This window comes from Entelurus aequoreus, linkage group LG04 (genome assembly GCF_033978785.1).
Source record: "Entelurus aequoreus isolate RoL-2023_Sb linkage group LG04, RoL_Eaeq_v1.1, whole genome shotgun sequence".
Taxonomy (NCBI): domain Eukaryota; kingdom Metazoa; phylum Chordata; class Actinopteri; order Syngnathiformes; family Syngnathidae; genus Entelurus; species Entelurus aequoreus.
The window spans coordinates 10311281-10339143 of record NC_084734.1 but is presented as its reverse complement, the minus strand read 5'-3'; the positions used below and the strand labels follow the sequence as shown (position 1 = coordinate 10339143).

Below are 27863 nucleotides of genomic sequence, written 5' to 3'. Positions count from 1 at the left end.
ACCTGATGGAACAGGACTTCCCCGGCATGCGCATCGGGCCTGAGCCGACCACAGACTCCTTCATCGCGGTGATGCACGGCGACCAGGAAGGGCAGATCCCCGGCAACGCGCTGGTGGTCGACCCCAAGAAGCCCTTCCGTAAACTCAACGCCTTTGGAAACGCCTTTCTTAACAGGTAAACTTTGAAACAACTCACGCCAACCAGCAGCAGTTAATCTAAAGACTGTACAAGTTGGTGTAGTTACAGTCCAAAGTGTACATACACTTGTAAAGAACATCATGTCATGGCTGTCTTGACTTTACAATCATTTCTACAACTCTTATTTTGTCGTGATGGAGTGATTGGAGCACATACTTGTTGGTCACAAAAAACATTCATGAAGTTTGCTTCTTTTATTAATTTATTATGGGTCTACTGAAAATGTGAGCAAATCTGCTGGGTCAAAAGTATACATACAGCAATGTTAAAGTACCAAATATTGTCACACACACACTAGGTGTGGTGAAATTTGTCCTCTGCATTTGACCCATCCCCTTGATCACCCCCTGGGAGGTGAGGGGAGCAGTGAGCAGCAGCGGTGGCCACGCCCGGGAATCATTTTTGGGGATTCAACCCCCAATTCCAACCCTTGATGCTGAGTGCCAAGCAGGGAAGGTAATGGCTCCCATTCTTATAGTCTTTGGTATGACTCGGCCGGGGTTTGAACTCACAACCTACCCATCTCAGGGCGGACACTCTAACCCAGGGGTCACCAACGCGGTGCCCGCGGGCTCCAGGTAGCCCGTAAGGACCAGATGAGTAGCCCGCTGGCCTGTTCTAAAAATAGCTCAAATAGCAGCACTTACCAGTGAGCTGCCTCTATTTTTTAAATTGTATTTATTTACTAGCAAGCTCGTCTCGCTTTGCTCTACATTTTTAATTCTAAGAGAGACAAAACTCAAATAGAATTTGAAAATCCAAGAAAATATTTTAAAGACTTGGTCTTCACTTGTTTAAATAAATTCATTAATTTTTTTACTTTGCTTCTTATAACTTTCAGAAAGACAATTTTAGAGAAAAAATACAACCTTAAAAATGATTTTAGGATTTTCAAACACATATACCTTTTTACCTTTTAAATTCCTTCCTCTTCTTTCCTGACAATTTAAATCAATGTTCAAGTAAATTTATTTTTTTTATTGTAAAGAATAATAAATACATTTTAATTTAATTCTTCATTTTAGCTTCTGTTTTTTCGACAAAGAATATTTGTGAAACATTTCTTCAAACTTATTATGATTAAAATTCAAAAAAATTATTCTGGCAAATCTAGAAAATCTGTTAGAATCAAATTTAAATCTTATTTCAAAGTCTTTTGAATTTCTTTTAAAATTTTTGTTCTGGAAAATCTAGAAGAAATAATGATTTGTCTTTGTTAGAAATATAGCTTGGTCAAATTTGTTATATATTCTAACAAAGTGTAGATTGGATTTTAACCTATTTAAAACATGTCATCAAAATTCTAAAATTAAACTTAATCAGGAAAAATTACTAATTATGTTAAATAAATTATTTTTTTAATTTTTTCAAAAAGATTCGAATTAGCTAGTTTTTCTCTTCTTTTTTTCGGTTGAATTTTGAAATTTAAAGAGTCGAAATTGAAGATAAACTATGTTTCAAAATTTAATTGTCATTTTTTTCGTGTTTTCTCCTCTTTTAAACCGTTCAGTTAAGTGTAAATATCATTAATTATTAATAATAACATAGAGTTAAAGGTAAATTGAGCAAATTGGCTATTTCTGGCAATTTATTTAAGTGTGTATCAAACTGGTAGCCCTTCGCATTAATCAGTACCCAAGAAGTAGCTCTTGGTTTCAAAAAGGTTGGTGACCCCTGCTCTAACCCAATGGTTCTTAACCTTGTTTGAGGTACCGAACCCCACCAGTTTCATGTGCGCATTTACCAAACCCTTCTTCAGTGAAAATAAAATGTTTTGTTTTTTTTCAAATTCAAGACAAAGTTATGTTTTTGGTAACACTTTAGTATGGGGAACATATTCTAAGTAACAAAGACTTAATTTAGAGTTATTTGGACACTAGGGGAACATATTCTAAGTAACAAAGACTTAATTTAGAGTTATTTGGACACTAGGGGAACATATTCTAAGTAATAAAGACTTAATTTAGAGTTATTTGGTTAGGGTTAGGGCCAGGGTTAGAGGGTTAGGGTTATTATAAGGCCATGCCGAATAAGGCATTAATAAGTACTTAATAATAACTAGTTAAAGGCCTACTGAAATGATTTTTTAAAATTTAAACGGGAATAGCAGATCCATTCTATGTTTCATACTTGATCATTTCGTGATATTGCCATATTTTTGCTGAAAGGATTTAGTAGAGAAAATCGACGATAAAGTTCGCAACTTTTGCTCGCTGATCAAAAAAAGCCTTGCCTGTACCGGAAGTAGCGTGACGTCACAGGAGGTAATATTCCTCACAATTCCCCGTTGTTTACAATGGAGCGAGAGATTCGGAGCGACAAAGCGACAATTACCCCATTAATTTGAGCGAGGATGAAAGATTCGTAGATGAGGAACGTTACAGTGAAAGACTAGAGAGGCAGTGATGGACGTATCTTTTTTCGCTCTTACCGTAACTTAGGTACAAGCTGGCTCATTGGATTCCACACTCTCTCCTTTTTCTATTGTGGATCACGGATTTGTATTTTAAACCACCTCGGATACTATATCCTCTTGAAAATGAGAGTCGAGCACGCAAAATAGACATTTAAAGTGACTTTTATCTCTACGACAATACATCGGTGACACACTTAGCTACTGAGCTAACGTGATAGCATCGTTCTCAAATTAAGATAGAAACAAAAGAAATAAACCCCTGACTGGAAGGATAGACAGAAGATCAACAATACTATTAAACCATGTACATGTAACTACACGGTTAAAAATTCTCAGCCTGGTAAGGCTTAACAATGCTGTTGCTAACGACGCTAAGGCTAATTTAGCAACTTAGCAACCGGACCTCACAGAACTATGATAAAAACATTAGCGCTCCACCTACGCCAGCCAGCCCTCATCTTCCCATCAACAGCCGTGCTCACCTGCATTCCAGCGATCGACGGCGCGACGAAGGACTTCATCCGTGGGTTTGGCGGCAAGCATCGGCTAGGCGTAGTAAGTAGTCCTTGTTGTGTTGCTGTAAGTATTTTACTTAGCCGCTAATACACCGATCAATCCCACCTACAACGTTCTTCTTTGCAGCCTCCATTGTTCATTAAATAAATTGCAAAAGATTCACCAGCACAGATGTCCAGAATACTGTGGAATTTTGTCGAAGAAAACAAGAGGTTTTTGTATAGGGTCGATGGGGTACAACCACTTCCGTGGATTTTGTGACGTCACGCGCATAAATCATATCCAAAGGAGTTTTTCAACCGGAAGTGTGGCGGGAATTTTAAAATTGCACTTTATAAGTTAACCCGGCCGTATTGGCATGTGTTTCAATGTTAAGATTTCATCATTGATATATAAAGGCCTATTGAAAGCCACTACTACCGACCACGCAGTCTGATAGTTTATACATCAATGATGAAATCTTAACATTGCAACACATGCCAATACGGCCGGGTTAGATTAGTAAAGTGCAATTTTAAATTTCCCGTGAAATATTCTGCTGAAAACGTCTCTGTATGATGACGTTTGCACGTGACGTCACGGATTGTGCGGACATATTGGGACACCATTGTGGCCAGCTATTAAGTCGCCTGTTTTCATCGCAAAATTCCACTGTATTCTGGACATCTGTGTTGGTGAATCTTTTGCAATTTGTTTAATGAACAATGAAGACAGCAAATAAGAAAGCTGTAGGTGGGAAGCGGTGTATTAGCGGCTGTCTGCAGCAACACAACCAGAAGGACTTTGAGTTGGATAGCAGACGCGCTACCGTGAGTACGCATTTGGCTTCCAAACATTTGATCGCTTGCCCGTATGTGCGTGCCGTTATGTGCATGTCACGTACGTAACTTTGGGGAAATATATGTGCTGTGTGAACTTTACGGAGGTGAACGGTACTTTGGGCTGTGGGATTGAGTGTGTTGTGCGGGTGTTTGATTTGTATTGGTGGGTTGTATGGACGGGAGGGGGGAGGTGTTTGTAATGCGGGATTAATTTGTGACATATTAAATATAAGCCTGGTTGTGTTGTGGCTAATAGAGTATATATATGTCTTGTGTTTATTTACTGTTTTAGTCTTTCCCAGCTGAATATCAGGTCCCACCCGCCTCTCACAGCATCTTCCCTATCTGAATCGCTTCCACTGCCCTCTAAACTTTCACTCTCATTTTCCTCATCCACAAATCTTTCATCCATGCTCAAATTAATGGGATAATCGTCGCTTTCTCGGTCCGAATCGCTCTCGCTGCTGGTGGCCATGATTGTAAACAATGTGCAGATGTGAGGAGCTCCACAACCTGTGACGTCACGCTACTTCCGGTACAGGCAAGGCTTTTTTATCAGCGACCAAAAGTTGCAAACTTTATCGTCGATGTTCTCTACTAAATCCTTTCAGCAAAAATATGGCAATATCGCAAAATGATCAAGTATGACACATAGAATGGACCTGCTATCCCCGTTTAAATAAGAAAATTTCATTTCAGTAGGCCTTTAAGAGCCTATATGTTACTAATTTGCATGTTAATAAGCAACTAATTAATGGTGAATATGTTCCCCATAATAGATAGATAGGTCTTTACTGTCATTGCACAAGTACAATGAAACTAAAGTGTTACCATGTTTTGTTTTTTTAATGGTGCATAAAATGAACCGTGCATGAACATCACCTTGTTCAAACAACAAAACCAACACAGTGCATAAACTCACAACTAACTACACACCTGCAGAAATGTTCTCCCGACAAACTCCCGGTATTCAGCCGGAGCTGGAGGCCACGCCCCCTCCAGCTCAATGCGGACCTGAGTGGGGACAGCCTGTTCTCACGTCCGCTTTCCCACAATATAAACAGCTTGCCTGCCCAATGACGTCATAACTGTAGAATGATCGAGGGCGAGTTCTTGGTTTCTTATGTGGGTTTATTGTTAGGCAGTTTCATTAACGTCCTCCCAGCGCGGTAACAACACACAACAACAGCAGTCACGTGTAGTCTACCATAAAGCAGTTCTTCTGCCGTAAACAGCAATGTTGTGACACTCTTAAACAGGACAATACTGCCATCTACTGGATAGCCTCCAGAACACTGAAATTCAAGTATTTATTTTATTTATATGTATAATAAAATAAATATATATATATATATATATATATATATATATATATATATATATATATATATATATATATATATAGCTAGAATTCACTGAAAGTCAAGTATTTCATACATGTATGTATATATATATATATATATATATATATATATATATATATATATATATATATATATATATATATATATATATATATGAAATACTTGAGTTGGTGAATTCTAGTTTAAATATATTCCCCTCTTAACCAAGCCCCAACCATGCCCCACCCCCGACCACGCCCCCCCACCCCCCACCTCCCGGTATCGGAGGTCTCAAGGTTGGCAAGTATGTTCTAGCCTGATTTAGCCATTCCTTTACCACTTTTGAGGTGTGTTTGGGGTCATTGTCCTGTTGGAACACCCAACTGTGCCCAAGACCCAACCTCCGGGCTGATGATTTTAGCTTGTCCTGAAGAATTTGGAGGTAATCCTCCTTTTTCATTGTCCCATTTAAGCCACCAGTTCCATTGTCAGCAAAACAGGCCCAGAGCATAATACTACCACCACCATGCTTGACAGTAGGCTTGGTGTTCCTGGGATTAAAGGCTTCACCTTTTCTCCTCCAAACATATTGCTGAGTTTTGTGGCCAAACAATTTTTGTTTCATCTGACATCACATGGACAAAGATAAGACCTTCTGGAGGAAAGTTCTGTGGTCAGATGAAACAAACATGGAGCTGTTTGGCCACAATACCCAGCAATTTGTTTGGAAGAGAAACAGTGTGGCCTTTAATCCCAGGAACACCATCCCTACTGTCAAGCATGGTGGTGGTAGTAATACAATAGAATAGAAAGTACTTTATTGATCCTTGGGGGAAGTTCAGCATCACAGTTCGCTCACAATAAACAATAAACACTTAGGTATTTTTTACATGTGAATAATATAAATACAGTCTATTATACAGCATTATTCACATGTGAATAATATAAATACAGTCTATTATACAGCATTATTCACATGTGAATAATATAAATACAGTCTGTTATACAGCATTATTCACATGTGAAAAATATAAATACAGTTTTATGCTCTGGGCCTGTTTTGCTGCCAATGGAACTGGTGCTTTACAGAGAGTAAATGGGACAATGAAAAAGGAGGATTAGCTCCAAATTCTTCAGGACAAGCTAAAATCATCAGCCCGGAGGTTGGGTCTTGGGCGCAGTTTGGTGTTCCAACAGGACAATGACCCCAAACACACCTCAAAAGTGGTAAAGGAATGGCTAAATCAGGCTAGAATGAAGGTTTTAGAATAGCCCTCCCAAAGTTCTGACTTAAAGGTGTGGACAATGCTGAAGAAACAAGTCCATGTCAGAAAAGCAACACATTTAGCTGAACTGCAGCAATTTTGTGGTCAAAAAAGCGCCTTATTGCAGTGAAACTTGCCAAGGGACATGTAAGCAAATATTAACAGTGTTTCCCATACATTCATTTATTTGTGGCGGCCCGCCACGAAAGAATTAAGGCCGCCACAAATAGATTATTTTTTTTTTTAAATTTTATTTCATTTTATTTAATTTTTTTATTTTATTTTATTTTATTTATTTTTTGTCCTGTCCAGCTTTTCAGGCAAATCATATAGTTGATGTAGATGCCCATATCGGCTGTTCAGATCTACTTTACAAAAGAGAAATGTAGGATCAAGATTTTTGGAACTCTTTGTTCAGTGGATCAGATGTTTGATGAAGCTCTGTGTCTATCTACCACCACTACTGTTTTCTGTTTATTTGTTACTGACTGTGGCAGGACACCTCTGCCTCTGTTTCACTTTATGTTGCTGGTAAATAATATGGTTGTAGTAGTAGGCTAAAGTTAAATTATTTAGTATGCACTAATTAAAAGGGCAGAGCTTTAAGAGACATTTTAGCTTTTATATTTTTATAAGATATATTTTTTGTGAGAACCACAATGAATACATATATTTCAGTGAATAACTTATTGCTCAAATCTGTATATAAATATGTACATAAAGTGTTGTAATTATATTGTAAAATGGATGGATGGATGGACGTTTAAAACAAAACTGTTATTATTAATTATTAGTAAGTATACATTTTTTGAGCCTTTTTAGAGAAAATCATATCATTGTAGTACATTATGCAAATTACGCGATGATGTCATGGTGACCACGCCCATAGCCACGCCCCCACCGCCACAGGTATCTTGGCAGTTTATGGGAAACACTGATTAACATTGCTGTATGTATACTTTTGACCCAGCACATTTGCTCACATTTTCATTAGACCCATAATAAATTCATAAAAGAAGCAAACTTCATGAACGTTTTTTCGTGACCAACAAGTATGTGCTCCAATCACTCTATCACAACAAAATAACAGTTGTAGAAATGATTGATTAAAGTCAAGACAGCCATGACATGATGTTCTTTACAAGTGTATGTACACTTTTGACCGCCACTGTATATGTTGAATAATGTGTTACAATATCCCAACTATTACATTGGAGTATTGTCCACATGCGTAAAGTTAGCCTACACATGGGGCTTCAGCCCTTTTTATATATTGTTTCATAAAGCAAAATGTGAGAATTTAGAGTGCAACACCTCTGATTAAAAGTGCATAGCTAAGTCACTCTCATTTTAGTCAATTATATATTTTATACATATTGCAATAGAAATAAATACACCAGCTATATCTCCCAGCTGCATTGTTGCACGCAACATCATGTTGCTTTGCCCACGTTGTATCCCGAATGAAGACTCCAGCGGTGGCTTAAAGCTTACACACACACACACACACACACACACACACACACACACACACACACACACCCACACACCATAACTTCTTCCTAAAGCACTTTCAGTACAAGCTGTTGCACAATCTTGTCAGCTGTGTCAAGTTTGTGTGAGTTCCCTTCTTTCATCATCTCCCAAACATGCTTTGGTTACATGTCAGTCTGGGATTTCGCTTTTTCTTGACACTTTGAGCCAACTTTTCCAGCTGACGTGCCCTCCCTGCCCTTCAGCCACCTGGCAGAGGCACCGCCTGACACTCCTTTAGTGGCTGTAGTAAGACTTCTAGGTGACGTTGCTAGGCAACAACAGTGACCTTGTCCTGGCCTCAGTAGAGTCTTGGACTGAATGTTTTTTCAAACGCATCACAGGCACACACACAAAAAAAAGAAGACAGCGCTTTTACTCTCTTGCTGGGTGTTGTGCAATGATATTATGCATGTCATTTTATTATTGATATTATTATGTCATTTCTGGCCAGGCGGACTCGGCACGTGTCTTCATACGAGTGTATCGAGTGTGTCACAATCTGAAGTCATGTCCCAGAGTTACGCTCACATTTCTATGAATCACTCGGCCAGACAATTGCTGCACTTATTCACCTCCATGTCAACACTTGGTCATAAATATCCTGTTGGAAACAGTTAGTGAGTATCTTTGAGAAAAGCACCTTCAATTGTGTGGGACTTTTTTAAGACCAGAAGAGAGGCAGCACCAATCGTGGAATGATTCATGTTTTAACCCCTAACTTCCACAGTGGAACAATTATTACACGATTTGTTTCTCATAAAGAGTCTTCATTCCTTCCCGTCGGTTGCATGTTTACTAATCTTCTACCATGCATGCATTAACCATCAGAATGCAGAGGAACCTCCAATTTATGAACTGAATTGTTTCTTGAACATGGTTTGTAAACCTAAACTGTTGTATAGTGAAGGAGAGTTCCCTATAAGAATCAATGTAAACATGAATAATTGGTTCTAGCCTCGACGAAAGTCCACATTTTAGTACAAACCCTGTTTCCATATGAGTTGGGAAATTGTGTTAGATGTAAATATAAACGGAATACAATAATTTGCAAATCCTTTTCAACCCATATTCAGTTGAATGCACTACAAAGACAACATATTTGATGTTCAAACTCATAAACTTTATTTTTTTTTTGCAAATAATCATTAACTTTAGAATTTGATGCCAGCAACACGTGACAAAGAAGTTGGGAAAGGCTTGGATGGCAACATATGTTGCTCCAAAACCTGTATGTACCTTTCAGCATTAATGGTGCCTTCACAGATGTGTAAGTTACCCATGTCTTGGGCACTAATACACCCCCATACCATCACAGATGCTGGCTTTTACACTTTGCGCCTATAACAATCCGGATGGTTCTTTTCCTCTTTGGTCCGGAGGACACAACGTCCACAGTTTCCAAAAACAATTTGAAATGTGGACTCGTCAGACCACAGAACACTTTTCCACTTTGTATCAGTCCATCTTAGATGAGCTCAGGCCCAGCGAAGCCGACGGCGTTTCTGGGTGTTGTTGATAAACAGTTTTCGCCTTGCATAGGAGAGTTTTAACTTGCAATTACAGATGTAGCGACCAACTGTAGTTACTGACAGTGGGTTTCTGAAGTGTTCCTGAGCCCATGTGGTGATATCTTTTACACACTGATGTCGCTTGTTGATGCAGTACAGCCTGAGGGATGGAAAGTCACGGGCTTAGCTGCTTACGTGCAGTGATTTCTCCAGATTCTCTGAACCCTTTGATGATATTACGGAGCGTAGATGGTGAAATCCCCAAATTCCTTGCAATAGCTGGTTGAGAAAGGTTTTTCTTAAACTGTTCAACAATTTGCTCACGCATTTGTTGACAAAGTGGTGACCCTCGCCCCATCCTTGTTTGTGAATGACTGAGCATTTCATGGAATCTACTTTTATACCCAATCATGGCACCCACATGTTCCCAATTTGCCTGTTCACCTGTGTGATGTTCCAAATATGAGCATTCCTCAACTTTATCAGTATTTATTGCCACCTTTCCCAACTTCTTTGTCACGTGTTGCTGGCATCAAAGTCTAAAGTTAATGATTATTTGCAAAAAAAAAAAATAAATCAGTTTGAACATCAAATATGTTGTCTTTGTAGTGCATTCAACTGAATATGGGTTGAAAATGATTTGCAAATCATTGTATTCCGTTTATATTTACATCTAACACAATTTCCTAACTCATATGGAAACGGGGTTTGTAAAATAAAGCCCACTTTAAAGACATCATAATGTATCTACATATCAAACCAACATAACAGTGGCTCAAAAATCTATTTTTTATCCAAACAAGACCACAACATTACAGCTAGCTTAAATGTCAACACACACACACACACACACACACACACACACACACACGCAAAAGTCTCGTTGCTGGGCTCCAAGACGTTAACCACCATGTTGCTACAATAAACAGTTTACCTTGTGTCTGTGAATATTTAAGTTAAAGTTAAAGTACCAATGATTGATTGGTACTTTGCTGATTTACCGACTGCCATCAGACTGTATAATGCATATGTTCCTTCTTGACTGCACTTAAATGTAGAGTATATGTAGAATATATTTACATTATTTATATATTATATGTATTATATTATTATATTTATTATGATTCTTGTCTATTGTGAGCGAACTGTGGTGCTGAATTTCCCCCAGGGATCAATAAAGTACTTTCTATTCTATTGTCACACACACACTAGGTGTGGTGAAATGTGTCCTCTGCATTTGACCCATCCCCTTGTTCACCCCCTGGGAGGTGAGGGGAGCAGTGGGCAGCAGCGGTGCCGCGCCCGGGAATCATTTTTGGTGATTTAACCCCCAATTCCAACCCTTGATGCTGAGTGCCAAGCAGGGAGGTATTGGCTCCCATTTTTATAGTCTTTGGTATGACTCGGCCGGGGTTTGAACTCACACCCTACCCATCGCAGGGCGGGCACTCTAACCACTAGGCCACTGAGTAGGTTTTGTGGTGTTGTTAAACACTGTAGGCGTTTCAGAGTGATAAATGAGAAGTGGCTTCACGTAATCACCGCTAGCGTTAGCACAAACTAACAGTGTGAGGCGATCCTTCATCAGCTTGTGTCCCGGTAGTACCTTCTCCTTTTGCTGTCATAAAGGTCCGCTGTGGCATCTTCTTTGGTCTCATCACAATTAAAGTCTTGCTGCGGAACAAAGCCCCTTTTGCTGATAAAATCCTCGAACGGAAGGTTGCCAAAGGTCGGAGGCTAACTCGCTATAAAGTTAGCTAAAAGCGGTTGTCTGGCAACCTGAAGCTATACAGCGAGACTTTGAGAGTTCGGACACATTTAAAGGATTTCTGATCACACCAAGTGATCCTTTAAGACAGGCTGACACAGCTCCCAAATAAATAAGTCGGATGTGCCGCTCGCTGTCTTCAAAACAGGATGTAAACAGGATGTGACGCTGATTTTAAGGACATATCATGATAGTACTGGAACGATTTGTTGTTTAAATCGATTAATTTGATTAGACATCAGCTTTGATTATTATTATTTTGCTTCAATGAATTGTTTGAGTGTACTAATGAAAATGGATGAAGTCCAGACTGCGTGTAGTGCCATACACGCTGACATTCTTTATGCACGAGAGCAGTGCTGTGTTTTCCTCCATCTGTGTGGTGGCCAGTGTTGGGACTAACGCGTTACTAAGTAACCCGTTACTGTAACGCCGTTGATTTCGGCGGTAACTAGTAATCTAACGCGTTATTTTTTTTATATACAGTAACTCAGTTACCGTTACTGCATGATGCGTTACTGCGTTATTTTACGTTATTTTTATGTAGTATCGGCTAGAAACTGAAGATCTGAGTGTGTTTTATTGGAGCGCTCCGGTGGAAAAGAAGAGGCGTGCTTTCCCCCACCCACAGAAAGCACGCCTCCCCGCAGGGGAGACGTTCCTCCAGAGCCGTACTTCGGGTCTAACAACCTTCACTTTACCCGGAAGAGGGTCTTTACAGCTGAGGGTGAATGACGAGCCCTGCGGTTTGTTGCAACTTTGTGACTTTATTGCACGCAGCCATCCACCAAGCTAGAGCACCTACACGCACTCACTGTCGCCGCTCCCTCACCTCTCTCGCCCACTCACTCACTGACGTCACTCACCTCTCATGCTGTCATATCTTAAAGGGCCACACACACACACACACATACGCTACTAGGGTTGGGTATCGTTTGAGTTCGAACGATTCCGATTCCGGTTCTTTGTTTCGATTCCGATTCCTGACGATTCCCGATTCAGATTCTTTTAAGAGGCAGGGTCAAAAAAAAGTTTAGGATATTTTAAATGAGCTAGCTAACCTACAGTCTTTCTGAATGAAATAGTCTGACATTCTCCATCAATTTTAATTCTATTAACTTTTTATGAACTTTACTATAAATTCCTCACAGGGCTGTTTTCAACTAGAATATAAATATCAAATCTATGAACTTGAATATAAATTATGAATACATTTTCCCAGGGGTACACTTTCCTCAAGAGAGCTTTATTTTTGAAAACCTCATGAAAACACATTTACACACACAAGTGTATGATGCTGCAGGTACTTAAAACATGTTACTGTGCTCCCACTGATGGGCTAACCTGGTGCAGAAAAGCAAATAAACAATAAGAAACAACTTGCAAAACCCAGTCCAGATTAGCAGCAGGTACAGTATAAAATCAGAGACAGTTCTTGTTTAGGAAAATGACCATATCCGCCTTCTCAGGCAGGATGCGTGAGCGTTCTGGACAGATAGTGTCTCCTGCTGTGGAAAATACACGTTCGCTGGGTGTGGAAGAAGCTTGAACGCATAAATAGGAGAAAGCGCGATCTGACAGCAAAGGATAAGTCTTTTGTTGGTTCCACCGGACCATCACCACGCAGCAGGGTCGTCAGACATAAGTATCGGTGGAACGTCCTGGTACATCTGCAGCTCTCTCTGCACTCGTTTCTTGATGGACATGGAGCTCTGTTATTTCGCGGTTATTTCTTTTATTTTTTGTAAAGTAAAGCCACACTTTCGACCGCCGACGCCCGATATCCATGCTTGAGCTTGACTGACTCGCTCGGCTATGCTAACACTTCCGGCGGTGGGCGCTTCTTCGTTGGTGCTCAGCGGCTTCTTCTTCCGGTTCGGCTGACTTTTTTTTTTTTTTTCCGGTCGGCGGACTGGGTATCGAAAATAGGAATCGAAATTTAAACTTTTGAACGATACCGGGAGAATCGGAAAGTTAGTCCCGGTTCCAATCGATACTCGATACCCAACCCTATACGCTACTCTCATAACAACTAACAAGACATCATGGCGAAGCCAGAAGTCGAGTTTTTTAACATGGAGACATTCTCAATACTTTTCTTTTGTCGAGCACAAAGAAAATAACATTTTAGTTAAATGTAAGTTGTGTCTTGGATCAAAGATCCTATCTACTTAGAGTTAGAGTTAAAGTTAAAGTGCCATTATGTTGCAGCTATTTAAAATAGTTTTGTCAATTTTTTCTGGCCTGAAATAAATTGGCCCTTTGAAACATATCTTTGTCTTTGTTTGTTGTATGTAGACCACATTGCTTTCTGAGTTCAGTGATGCAAATGCATGTCAAGTTGATCAACAGATTGTATTATTCTCCAGTGCAATAACAGTACTGAAATGAAGGCTAAAAGGGCATTAATGGGAGCCTTAAAAAAAAGGGGGGGAAAAGAAGTAACTAAATAGTTACTTTTCACAGTAACGCATTACTTTTTGGTGTAAGTAACTGAGTTAGTAACTGAGTTACTTTTGAAATAAAGTAGCTAGTAATTGTAACTAGTTACTGGTTTTCAGTAACTAACCCAACACTGGTGGTGGCGCACAGTAGTTTATTTTTTTTAAATTGATACTAGGGAGCTAATGATGAAAAGTATTAATGATAACCGCGGTAAAACTCTTGACAGTTCGTATTACCGTTTTCAACTAACATTTTTGAAAAACTGACGCTGATAACTGCGCTTTGATAAACTCACGGAGTGACTGACACCAGCTCACGTCTAGGGGTGCAATGAACACGATTCATTTTAACAACAATTCGATTCGATATTTGTGGTTGCTGATACATTTCAGGAACAATCCCTTTATTTTATTTTTTTGAGAACAATCCAATCCAAAGCGATTTAGCCAGTTGAAATTGATTCAGTAACTTTTTAGCAAAACAAATCAAGCACTGTGAAATATAAATAGTTGAGGGGAAGTTTCCTATATTCCTGTTATTTCTTGTAAGGGAATTAGGTATGAATGACTTATGGACACACACAAACAAACAAACAAGTAAACAACAATTAATGACAAATGCTTTCACATCTTATTTGAAAGAACAAGAGGAAACATTTTCTGCTCACATTTTCAACATTCAAGCAATTTTCAATAAAAATACAGTGTACAATATTTTAACAGTAGAATTACCTGCGAAATAAAGTTCCCCGAGCCGGCCATACAGGATCTGTTCTCCGGCCTGGTGTCGTCTGTGATGGAGGCATATAGGGAGGGACAAGCGGTAGGAAATGCATGGAAGCATGTACAGGTATGTCCATCATCCAACTAATTTGATAATCGATTAATCTGTCGATTATTACTTCGATTAATCGGATAAAAGAGACAAACTACATTTCTATCCTTTCCAGTATTTTATTGGGGGAAAAAACAGCATACTGGCACCATACTTATTTTGATTATTGTTTCTCAGCTGTTTGTAAATGTTGCAGTTTATAAATAAAGGTTTATTAAAAAAAAACAAAAAAGTTGCGCATAGCAGAGATCCAACGAATCAATGACTAAATTAATCGCCAACTATTTTTTATAATCGATTTAATCGATTAGTTGTTGCAGCCTTACTTTCAACTATTCTTTTTTCATTATTTCCATAACCTCCTCTATTTCTTTCTTATGAAATAACTTCTCCTTGGCTGCAACACTTAATGTGGTTGCGTGTAATTTGCTCCGCTATCGCTTCTTGTGTCGTGGGTATTTGTTGTGGCTTTTGATATCGTGCTGTAGCTGAAAGTTGTGTTCTAATCAATTATAGTGTCTCGTGGCATTTGTGTGTGATAGTTTTCCGCCCTTTTTGTTTTGATGACATCCCAGAATAGACTTAACATTCAGCTTCCTTATTTTGAAGTGGTAAACTTCATATAAAGTCTGCCATTCTTAAATCCAATGTTTTCTTATATTTAGTATCGATAAAATCGATCGACTCCCTTTTAAAGCAATCTTGGATGGATACCTATCTTACGGAAGGCAAACTTGCCGAGCACAGATCGATATACTTGAAATTTAGTAATACAAATCGATCAGTCGTTAAACCCCTATTTAAGTTTTTTCCCCATTAATGGTCAAATGGTAAATGAACTGTATTATTATTAAATGTATTAGGAAACAACATACACCAATCTAAACTGATATCAACACATTGCTGTAAGTTATCAGTTGTGCACATTGAACCTACAAGCTGTGCTCTCTTAGGACAGACTGATCGATCAATACTCAAATTTTTATGGTGCATTCTAGGGCCGCGGAACAGGGCGCCACAACGCCCGCCAGAAATAATAAAGAATAATAATTGATTTTAATTGCTGCGCACTTTACATTTGAACAATAAAAGCGTAGCCATTGAAAGTGATAAAATACTAAAACACTATCAGTGAAGTATATGAAACACAAAAATAGTGGGGTTTATAACATTTATTTTAGTTGCTACAAATGAAGAAATTAAGATTTTAGTGTGTAAGTACTTCTTAAGCACATTCAACAACACTGCCATAATAACTTTGATATGACATTTTCATATCTTTTATACCCACCAGCATTATATTCAATTGTGAGAATAAAGTCACAGAATTTTAAAAACAATCTCAAAATCTTCTTGAAATAATTTAAGTTGAATTTTTTACATGAGAATCTTGTCCCATTTTTCTTCTTCTTCCAAACTACTACTTCATGACTGCAATATCATGGGACCGTATCCTTCTAACTTTACTGTTCATTTTCTATAATTCCTCCTTAATAATCCCTCAAAGTTTGGAGCATCACAATCTCTCTGGACAAGGAAAACTAATCCACTCAAAGTTGACACTCAACTATTTCCACCTTTCATCGCCATCCTTTCCGGCAGTTTAGCAGATTGTTTGCAGGACAAAATAAAGCATGTGTGATAAGAGCTTTAAAGAGCGGCGGTGCACAATAGTGCAGTGCGAGTGTATTACACATGCCAGAGGAAAGCAGATAAGATTGTGTATAAACAAAGGCCATTGTTTATCATTTGTCCTCTGGTGTCATGAGACTTGTGCTTCCCTTTGACTTGGAACTACATCTCTCTTCGCCATTGGAACCTTTCTTGAAGCTTCCATTATTGTGCATTGTGTTGTAATAGTTTCTAAGTTTTACATGTAAATATGTGCTGCCAACAATGGTTATTTAAATAAAAACACAGGACTCGGATGAGAGAGTAGCTCTTTAACTGGCCAGATTAGCCTTTAATTAGCAGGCTCATCTTTAGTCCATAAAGAATAAAAACATGTTAGTCAGGTGATCCCACACCTTCCAGCTCCAAAGGTAACATTCTCTTGTTGAGAATTGACAACCCTTGGCAGCTTGTCCACTCATTAACGTTGCAACAGTAAATACTTTCTTCAAACTATTTTCCCCCGCTCACATTCACACCTAGGCATCACTTTCCTGCCCTCCTGCCTCTTTAGTTCAAATCCTCCACTGTCAGTGAGGGAGGGAGGGCCTCTATCAGTACAAGCTGAGTCAGCAGAGTGCAAGTTCCGCACTGGACCCTAGCTCCGTCCTGTCCTCCTCCTGGCCTCCAATTTCAGGACACGGACTCTGGAACTCTTCCTGAATCTGGCGCACGCACAGCCTCAGTCAGTATGGACAGTAAAGAGACAGATCAGTCAGTATGGACAGTAAAGAGACAGATCAGTCAGTATGGACAGTAAAGAAACAGATCAGTCAGTATGGACATAAAGAAACAGATCAGTCAGTATGGACATAAATAGACAGATCAGTCCGTATGGACAGTAAAGAAACAGATCAGTCAGTATGGACAGTAAAGAGACAGATCAGTCAGTATTGACAGTAAAGAGACAGATCAGTCAGTATGGACATAAAGAGACAGATCAGTCAGTATGGACATAAAGAGACAGATCAGTCAGTATGGACATAAAGAGACAGATCAGTCAGTATGGACATAAAGAGACAGATCAGTCAGTATGGACATAAAGAGACAGATCAGTCAGTATGGACATAAAGAGACAGATCAGTCAGTATGGACAGTAAAGAGACAGATCAGTCATTATGGACATAAAGAAACAGATCAGTCAGTATGGACATAAAGAAACAGATCAGTCAGTATGGACATAAAGAGACAGATCAGTCAGTATGGACATAAAGAGACAGATCAGTCAGTATGGACAGTAAAGAAACAGATCAGTCCGTATGGACATAAAGAGACAGATCAGTCAGTATGGACAGTAAAGAGACAGATCAGTCAGTATGGACATAAAGAGACAGATCAGTCAGTATGGACAGTAAAGAAACAGATCAGTCCGTATGGACATAAAGAAACAGATCAGTCAGTATGGACATAAAGAAACAGATCAGTCAGTATGGACATAAATAGACAGATCAGTCAGTATGGACAGTAAAGAGACAGATCAGTCAGTATGGACATAAAGAGACAGATCAGTCAGTATGGACAGTAAAGAAACAGATCAGTCAGTATGGACAGTAAAGAAACAGATCAGTCAGTATGGACATAAAGAAACAGATCAGTCAGTATGGACATAAAGAGACAGATCAGTCAGTATGGACATAAATAGACAGATCAGTCAGTATGGACATAAATAGACAGATCAGTCAGTATGGACAGTAAAGAGACAGATCCGGTGCTATAGATTTTGGGGTTACTTGCTCACATACAGTTGGACTTTTAAAAATGACATGTTCTGTACCTTTAATTCCGGCGGCCTCCAAATCCGTTTCCTCTCTCCATGGGAAGTTGGGTGTACAATGGAGGTCATAGGTCAAGAGGTAAGGTATGAACATTCAATCACAGGAACATGGATATTAACCCTTGGTGTTATCTTTGCAAATATGTGTGGCTGCAGGCTCTTTTTCCCCCACCCACTCGAGACATAACTTCCATGCCTCTCAGTTCTAAGAATTCCAGATCGTCCCTTCATTTATTTTCCGACAAGCTCCAAGTGGAAACTATTGGCTATAGACAGCTAAATGGAAAACCCTCAGCCAAAATTCCGACAATACTGCAGGCAGCAATGACAGATGGGGGGGAAACCTTGTATTTTTCTTATCTGGAACAAACAGTACAGTATTATAATGTCATGACATTGTCTGTTGTCATTCTTTTCCTTGTTCATTGTGTGGTATGGCACCTCTGTTCGGATGTGTGGTTTTCAGCTTGAAAGTAACAGCAAGGCTCCCCCAGTCTCATGATCGGCCCTCCTGAGCCCTGGGTTTCAGTCTTGTTTTAGTTTCACTGGAAGCGACAAGGCCTTCTCTAAGTCTTTTAACAATCACATTTTGTTGTACTGATTGTAAGCGCACGAGTGTCGGGGGGGAAAACCACACGGGTATGTCTGTCTTTGGTGTGTGAGTCTTAAGCTTTATGAGCAGTTTCATTTCAAAGTGGTCAACAGGGCGTTGTAGTGTTGCAGTGCTGAATGATTCAACTGAAAAACACTGGAATTATGTAACTGTATCTTATAACAAGTTCCAATGTCTAACAGGACCAAAGGAGTTGCTTTTGAGACTGTTGCCGTACCAAAAACCTCTGTGATATCTCAAAACAAATTGTATCTCATGAATCATAATTAAGCAGGTCTTTGCAGCAGTTATTTAAAATGCCATTTACTTAATCTTGTGTACACAGTTTTTACAGTTTGTGTTTCATGCTACTTTTCATACGCTCATGCTTTCTTGCAGGTTCATGTGTGCCCAGCTGCCCAACGCCGTCTTGGAGAGCATCAGCATCATCGACACCCCTGGAATCCTGTCAGGAGAGAAACAGAGGATCAGTCGAGGTCTGGCCAACAACACACTCGCCAAATAAAAAAATTGGGCTGCACGATTAATCAACATCGAGGTTTTGATTAGTGCCATTACGTAACCGCAAGAGGCGGAGGTTTTCTTCTCTCTCCGCCGTCACCGGCATTTGAGTGACAGCCATGTTTGCCAGTTATTTGTTGGTCTCACTCTGTGCATCTCTCTTTATTTAACAGTAGAATTAACTGAACGCAGTGAGCCCTCTTTTCAGTCATTCACAATCTTTGATTTGTTGGGCGGAGAGCTCATTTACACACACAGGAACAGTGAGAAGTTCTGCAAAGTACCAAAAATTAGGAGGAAAACAAAATGTGATGACAAAGCCAAATGTCTTGTTGTGGTCAAATTAGTGCGCAATATGGTTCCATCAACACGGACCAACGAGCGAGAAGGCCTTGATCACGCAATGGCGATAACCCAAAAGACAACCTCCTTTTTCCAACTAGGAAAGAAATGCACTTCAAGATGTTCAATTTATTTATTTACATAAAATGACTTACAGAAATTAAAGGCCTATTGAAATGAATTTTTTTTATTTAAACGGGGATAGCAGATCCATTCTATGTGTCATACTTGATCATTTCGCGATATTGCCATATTTTTGCTGAAAGAATTTAGTATAGAACAACGACGATAAAGTTCGCAACTTTTGGTCTCTGATAAAAAAAAGCCTTACCCCTACCGGAAGTAGCGTGACGTAGTCAGTTGTTCGCTTCCTCATATTTTCCTATTGTTTTCAATGCAGCTAGAGCGATTCGGACCGAGAAAGCTACAATTACCCCATTAATTTGAGCGAGGATGAAAGATTCATGGATGAGGAACGTTATAGTGACAGACTAGAATGCAGTGCAAAACATATCTTTTTTCGCTCTGACCGTAACTTAGGTACAAGCTGGCTCATTGGATTCCACACTCTCTCCTTTTTCTATTGTGGATCACGGATTTGTATTTTAAACCACCTCCGATACTATATCCTCTTGAAAATAAGAGTCGAGAACGCGAAATGGACATTCACAGTGACTTTTATCTCCACGACAATACATCGGCGAAGCTCTTTAGCTACTGAGCTAACGTGATAGCATCTGGCTCAAATGCAGATAGAAACAAAATAAATAAATCCCTGACTGGAAGGATAGACAGAAGATCAACAATACTATTAAACCATGTACATGTAACTACACGGTTAATAATTCTCAGCCTGGCAAAGCTTAACAATGCTGTTGCTAACAACGCCATTGAAGCTAACTTAGCAACCGGACCTCACAGAGCTATGATAAACCATTAGCGCTCCACCTACGCCAGCCAGCCCTCATCTGCTCATCAACACCCGTGCTCACCTGCGTTCCAGCGATCGACGGCGCGACGAAGGACTTCACCCGATCACAGATGCGGTTGGCGGCTAGCGTTGGCTAGCGCGTCTGCTATCCAATTAAGTCCTCCTTGTTGTGTTGCTACAGCCAGCCGCTAATACACCGATCCCACCTACAACTTTCTTCTTTGCAGTCTCCATTGTTCATTAAACAAATTGCAAAAGATTCACCAACACAGATGTCCAGAATACAGTGGAATTTTGAGATGAAAACAGAGCTTTTTGTATTGGCTTCAATGGGCTACCGATACTCCTGTTTCACTGGCTACGTCACGCGCATACGTCATCATCCAAAGGCATTTTCAACTGGAAGTTTAGCAGGAAATTTTAAATTGCACTTTATAAGTTAACCCGGCCTTATTGGCATGTGTTGCAATGTTAAGATTTCATCATTGATATATAAACTATCAGACTGCGTGGTCGGTAGTAGTGGCTTTCAGTAGGCCTTTAAGTTCATTTACCTTCCAATTACAGTACAATAGTAAACAATTCTACAGAGAAACATTTTATATCCTTATAAATAGGGCTGTCTTGATACCAATATTTTGGTACTGGTACCAAAATCTATTTCGATATTTTTCGACAATTTTCAAAATAAAGGGGACCACAAAAAATAATAATTTTTGGCCTAATTTTAACAAAAACTCTTATGATACATTAAACATATGGTTCTTATTGCACTCAAAGAACAATTTTTAAAGTTAAAGTACTAATGATTGTCACACACACACACTAGGTGTGGCGAAATTAATTAATTAATTTTATTTAACCCCCAATTCCAACCCTTGATGCCGAGTGCCAAGCAGGGAGGTAATGGCTCCCATTTTTATAGTCTTTGGTATGACTCGGCCGGGGTTTGAACTCACGACCTACCCATCTCAGGGCGGACACTCTAACCACTAGGCCACTGAGTAGTGATCTTTAGAAGATTTAAACAAAAAATAAAGGCTTTTCTTGTTGCACTCAAAGAACAATTTACAATTTTAAATATTACATATACTCTGCCAAAGTCTAGGATTAGGTTAAAGTAGAACAGTTTATTGACATTTTATTCAATGCTTCATGATTGTTGTTGCCATTCTTAGTCTGTGCTTGACGACAAATAAAATCATTAGTAAATACTAAAATCAATACTATAGCTAAAAGTACACAGATAAGACATGTAGCAGGTAAAGCACACATTGTTAACGATAAAACACACATTGTAGCAATTTGTTACAAAATGTAGTCATTTCACTTGCATTAGTTTGTGCTACGTGGGCGGTTTGGACTCCGCTAAAACTTGGCATCAAGCCCAGCAGCTTTGTGCGCGTCTACATGTGCACATCACCTTTAAAGTCATTGTGCAGCTCTGGATTATTATTATTCAAATGTTTACCTAAGTTCGAAGGTCTTGCCATGTTTGGCGTGGCACTTCCGTGTTTAAAAAGTCACCTTGATCGATAGTTTTGAAGGCCAAATACCTCCATATTGCGCCTCACGCACCCTTTTTTATCAACCAGGCGAATTGCATTATTTTTTGCCAGTTTTCCCTTTCCTCACTGTTTCTGCTTGTGCGCTCTGTGAGTGTGTGCGCGTGCTGACACGCTCAACATGCTCCTCTGCGCTGCAGTTACCGCCGCATGGCAGCATGCAAATACCGTATTTTTCGGAGTATAAGTCGCACCGGCCGAAAATGCATAATAAAAAAGGAAAAAACATATATAAGTCGCACTTGTCGCACTTGTCGCATTTGTTTTCGTTTCACTAAAAAAGCGTTTATCACTTGCAACTTTTAAAAACAGTACATTTGTAACTAGAAATCCCCATCATATTTATTAAATGAATGGGAATGTTTACAAAACTGCACGTAGGTGCCCTGTGATGAAGGACCTGGTCAGATCTCTCAATGAGGTGTCTCGCTGCAGACAGACACATTTTGCAACTGTCTGAATGACTTTATTTACAATCAATACATCGATTATTGAAGTTTACTAATAACGATTTTATAATCGTCCATGTCTGCATTGCGATGCATCTAAAAATCTATTATTTCCCCACCTCTAGTACCGTTTTTAATTCACTAGTACTGCGGTACTTTATTAGTACCGGTATACCGTACAACCCTACCCTGGTTTTGCATTATTATTTGTATATATTATAATTACATTACATTATAAACAGTGTATAGTTTTTATCAGTTATTTCTTCAGTTGAAGGGCATGATGGAGGCAAAAGCTCTAAACTTGTCAGCATAAATTATTATTTTTTAAGTCAATTATTGCATATTGTTCTAATATGAGACAATAATATGATGATTGACCGTCTAAAAGTAACTTGTCTTCCTTCACTCATTATTTTTGCAGTTTTCTGCATATAAAAATCGCAAATCGAATCGCAATTTTGGAAAGAAAAATCGCTTTTAGGTATTAAAATCGTGCAGCAACAGGAAGTTGGAATATAACAAAATTGCATGCACTACCACATGATTGTCAAATAGTTGTTATATTGCAGTCGGGGCCCCAAAGCCCAACAAAACAGGTCATGTTCATCTAAAGAAGCTCTTTGATGTTCACTTCCTGTCTCTACCTTCTTCTTGAACATCCTCTCCTTGTTTTCCTTTGCAAACTATTTTAACAAGTATCCTTCTTATTTTGTCAAATAGGCCCTCGCTCATATAGAGAGCAGGACCCCACCCATTTAAATAAATAAAAGCAACACCTTAAATAAAGAGTTCTTTTCTACCTTTAGGAAAGACATACCAGGTCTATTGACTATGATAATACCAATATGTGCTGCAACGTCACTACTACAACGCAAACCGCCTGCATGGCATCTGTAAAGCTGAGGTTTACGGTGGACTTTAAAAGGTCCCCTATTATGCGTGACCTTTTGCTGATGTGTCCTTAGTAACCGTTTATGAGCCACAAGTGTGAGAAACATCTCCCACACTTGATAGTCGCACTTGGAAGAAAAGAGGCACCGACAACACTTTTAAAGCCTGGGCTTTTTATGAAAAATCACAAAGGGAAATCTTCCTTCCTCATGGACATACAAACCCCGTTTCCATATGAGTTGGGAAATTGTGTTAGATGTAAATATAAACGGAATACAATGATTTGAAAATCCTTTTCAACCCATATTCAATTGAATGCACTACAAAGACAACATATTTGATGTTCAAACTCATAAACTTTATTTTTTTTTTGCAAATAATAATTAACTTAGAATTTCATGGCTGCAACACGTGCCAAAGTAGTTGGGAAAGGGCATGTTCACCACTGTGTTACATGGCCTTTCCTTTTAACAACACTCAGTAAACGTTTGGGAACTGTCAGACCACAGAACACTTTTCCACTTTGTATCAGTCCATCTTAGATGAGCTCAGGCCCAGCGAAGCCGTCGGCGTTTCTGGGTGTTGTTGATAAACGGTTTTCGCCTTGCGTAGGAGAGTTTTAACTTGCACTTACAGATGTAGCGACCAACGGTAGTTACTGACAGTGGGTTTCTGAAGTGTTCCTGAGCCCAAGTGGTGATATCCTTTACACACTGATGTCGCTTGTTGATGCAGTATGCAATAGCTGGGTGAGACAAGGACACAACGGACGATCCTCCTCTTACGTGTTGTGTACTGATGGCGACAATGCTGACACATCAACAGTCTCTCTAGATCAGTTTTTCACGGCACACACTAGTGTGCCGTGAGATACAGTCTGGTGTGCCGTGGTAGATTAACTAATTTCACTTATTTGGGTTAAAAATATTTTTTGCAAACCAGTAATTATAGTCTGCAAATGATGTGTTGTTGTTGAGTGTCGTGCTGTCTAGAGCTCGGCAGAGTAACCGTGTAATACTATTCCATATCAGTAGGTGGCAGCAGCTAGCTAATTGCTTTGTAAATGTCGGAAACAGCGGGAGGCAGTGTGCAGGTAAAAAGGTGTCTAATGCTTAAACCAAAAATAAACAAAGGGTGAGTGCCCTTAAAAAAGGCATTGAAGCTTAGGGAAGGCTACGCAGAACGAAACTAAAACTGAACTGGCTACAAAGTATACAAAAACAGAAAGCTGGACGACAGCATCGCGATTGCAATAAACAAAAAGACAACCTCCTTTTTTCCAACTAGGAAAGAAATGAGACCCTGTATTAAATGAGGTAAAAACATCTATAATTGGAACCTTTTTTAAAGTGAAGCCTGGTCATTTGTGTGCAAAAGGCCATTTCAGAATTGAGCAGCTGTCACCAAAGCTTCCTTAAGCAATTGAATTCCCCGAGCCTCTGTGAGGAAATACATGACATCCCTTTTTATTGCTGGTTCACATGCTCCACTCTCACTCCAAAACTGCCACATGCACCATTTTCATGTGACTCAAGATGACCTTCCTTTTTCCCTTCCATATTTCAAGAGGAAGTACACGCACACAAGACAGCCTTTGTACTATGTCTTAAGAAAAGGAAGTAGAGTACGACAGAACATTCTGAGTTTCCCAAGAGAGAAGGTGCATTGCTCAGTGCGCTGCTATGCAATCTGCTTCTTCTTGACTCCACCTTCCCTTGAGACGTAGCCAGAGAGCAGCTGGAGAGAATGGAGAAGTTCAATAGAGAGAGACCGACAAACAAAATGAAATCAAAAAAATACTTGAGGATGAGTGAGTGCACAAAGACACTAGTGATGAATGATGAGGTCACCTTGACACTCCTTTTATTGCTGCACACACATCATTATTACACACACATTGTTGTAGTATAAACACTGATAAACTAATAGACACGTATTCTACTGTGTCACATTCAAACAAGACTGACTGGAGCTGTTTGTGCATATCAGGGTGTCGCCTGTGTGTGTGTAGACCTAAAACACATCTAACACAGATATCAGGCCATGAGCAACTGTGACTTGTCCTTCAGTGTGTGACAAGGCTGTGGTGTAGTTGCATTGTAATGTAGAGCAGAGCACCAGCACTTACTTGGTCAACAAATGGAGCTCATTTTTCTTGGGTGACTCATGGAAGTAGTAATCATTACTGCTGTCAAAGTGATATCAGCTTGCAGGCTTGGTAATGACTTCAAGACCGCGTCCAAAGGTTGCAAACATCTTCCAATCAGCTCAGTTTCTGTAACTTTTTTTCAACGCTTTAAAAAAAAAAAAAAAGGAGTGAGGAGTGTTTGATTAAGTCAGGGTGCACCTTGGTACTCCCATACCTTACATACTGTGTTGAAGTATGGGGGAATACTTACCACAACACAATTCATCCTCTGATCATATTACAGAAAAGAGCAGTGCGGATCATTCACAACGTTGGTTATTTAGAACATACTCATAATCTCTTTATGCGATCAAAGTTGCTCAAATTTGATGACCTTGTTAAATATAATACATTAATAATCTTATATAAAGCATTTAACAAATTATTGCCGCCTAATCTACGTTTTTTTTATAAGACGAGTGCAGGATCATAACTTGAGAGGCTTTGGATATTTCTTATTGCCGAGAGCTAAAACCACTCGTAAACGTTTTTGTGTGTCTGTATGCGGAGTAAAACTATGGAACAAATTGGACTTACAACACAAGCAATGCCCAACTATTAATCGATTTAAACTATTATACAAACACGGGGTCTGGTTCAAATATAGAGGTGAGGGTCTTTAATTTGACCTGCTGTTGTACTCTGTCTCAAAGTGTTAACATGTGCTCAATGTTTCCTTACCATTATTGCTATGTTGTCTATTACCATTGTTGGCATTTTGTCTATTACCATTGTTGGTATATTCGTTATTCCTACATTGTTGTTACAAACTATTGTTACAGTGTAATAATTATTGTTACCTGTGGTAATGCCACTATGATACAACATCTGTATTATAATCCTTGAACAAAGTAAGAGTGAAACTCATGTGAATAATCACTGAATGGAGAACTGGGGGTGGGATTAAATAAGTTATCTTCTTCCCACTCCCTTTCAGGCAAAACCGGACAATCATGCATTACATACTATACATTACCTTTGGCACTATATTAATTTATATTATTATGTGTTGTCAACTTTGTACTTTTTTATGTCATTGCCTGAAATAAATAAATAAATGAAAAAAAATTCAAAATGAAAGGGTGACAAGCAGATGATAATGTCATTATTTTCATTTCAACCAAAATAAGTTTGGAATGCATGTTGATGTATGTTGAGATAATATTGTAGTTAAAAGACATACTGTATGAGCTAGTTTTGCTCAAAATTGATAGAAGCAACATTTTGTACAAAAAAGATGAATTTCCCGGCTTTCATGGGCCAAACCCCAAAAATGTAACTAAAGTTGGGGGAAAAAAACAAAAGAGATATTTTCTTCAACCTCCATGTTCACTACAAAATCTCCAACATTATTTGCAAATAAAGCAAAAACACAAAGCATATGCATGTCTGACTTAAATCTGTTTAAAGTATTTCATTATAATAAAGTTAATAGTTCAAAGTAACTCAACAAAAGGAAAAACTACTACCATATTTTTCGGGCTATAAGTCGCAGTTTTTTTTATAGTTTGGCCGGGGGTGCGACTTATAATTTAAATTATTTACACATTAGCGTAAAATATCAAATAATATTACTTAGCTCATTCACGTAAGAGACTAGACGTATAAGATTTCATGGGATTTAGCGATTAGGAGTGACAGATTGTTTGGTAAACGTATAGCATGTTCTATATGTTATAGTTATTTGAATGACTCTTACCATAATATGTTACGTTAACATACCAGGCACATTCTCAGTTGGTTATTTATGCCTCATATAACGTACACTTATTCAGCCTGTTGTTCACTATTCTTTATTTATTTTAAATTGCCTTTCAAATGTCTATTCTTGGTGTTGGCTTTTATCAAATAAATTTCCCCAAAAAATGCGACTTATACTCCAGTGCGACTTATATATGTTTTTTTCCTTCTTTATTATGCATTTTCGGCCGGTGCGACTTATACTCCGAAAAATACGGTACTAGCTCTTCTTTCCCAAGGTTGAAAAAATTACTGTAGTATTGACCATGTGGTGCGGTTGGGAGAGTGGCCGTGCCAGCAACCTGAGGGTTCCCGGTTCAATCCCCACCTTCTACCATCCTAGTCACGTCCATTGTGCCCTTGAGCAAGACACTTCACCCTTGCTCCTGATGGGTCCTGGTTAGGGCCTTGCATGGCAGCTCCTGCCATCAGTGTGTGAATGTGTGTGTGAATGTGGAAATAGTGTCAAAGCGCTTTGAGTACCTTAAAGGTAGAAAAGCGCTATACAAGTACAACCAATTTACCATTTATTTTTCACTAAAGA

At 39.0% G+C, this 27863-nt stretch overlaps 1 protein-coding gene across 1 annotated transcript in view; it reads left to right on the top strand.

The window, feature by feature from the left end:
- ehd1a (EH-domain containing 1a) overlaps positions 1 to 27863 on the top strand; it is a 45630-nt gene that overhangs the window by 653 nt on the left and 17114 nt on the right. Inside the window, exons 1-2 of the mRNA XM_062044198.1 lie at positions 1 to 175; positions 19088 to 19185. The exon at positions 1 to 175 is cut by the window's left edge and continues 653 nt beyond it. Coding sequence (XP_061900182.1) covers positions 1 to 175; positions 19088 to 19185 — 273 coding nt within the window. The remainder of the gene's footprint in view (positions 176 to 19087; positions 19186 to 27863) is intronic.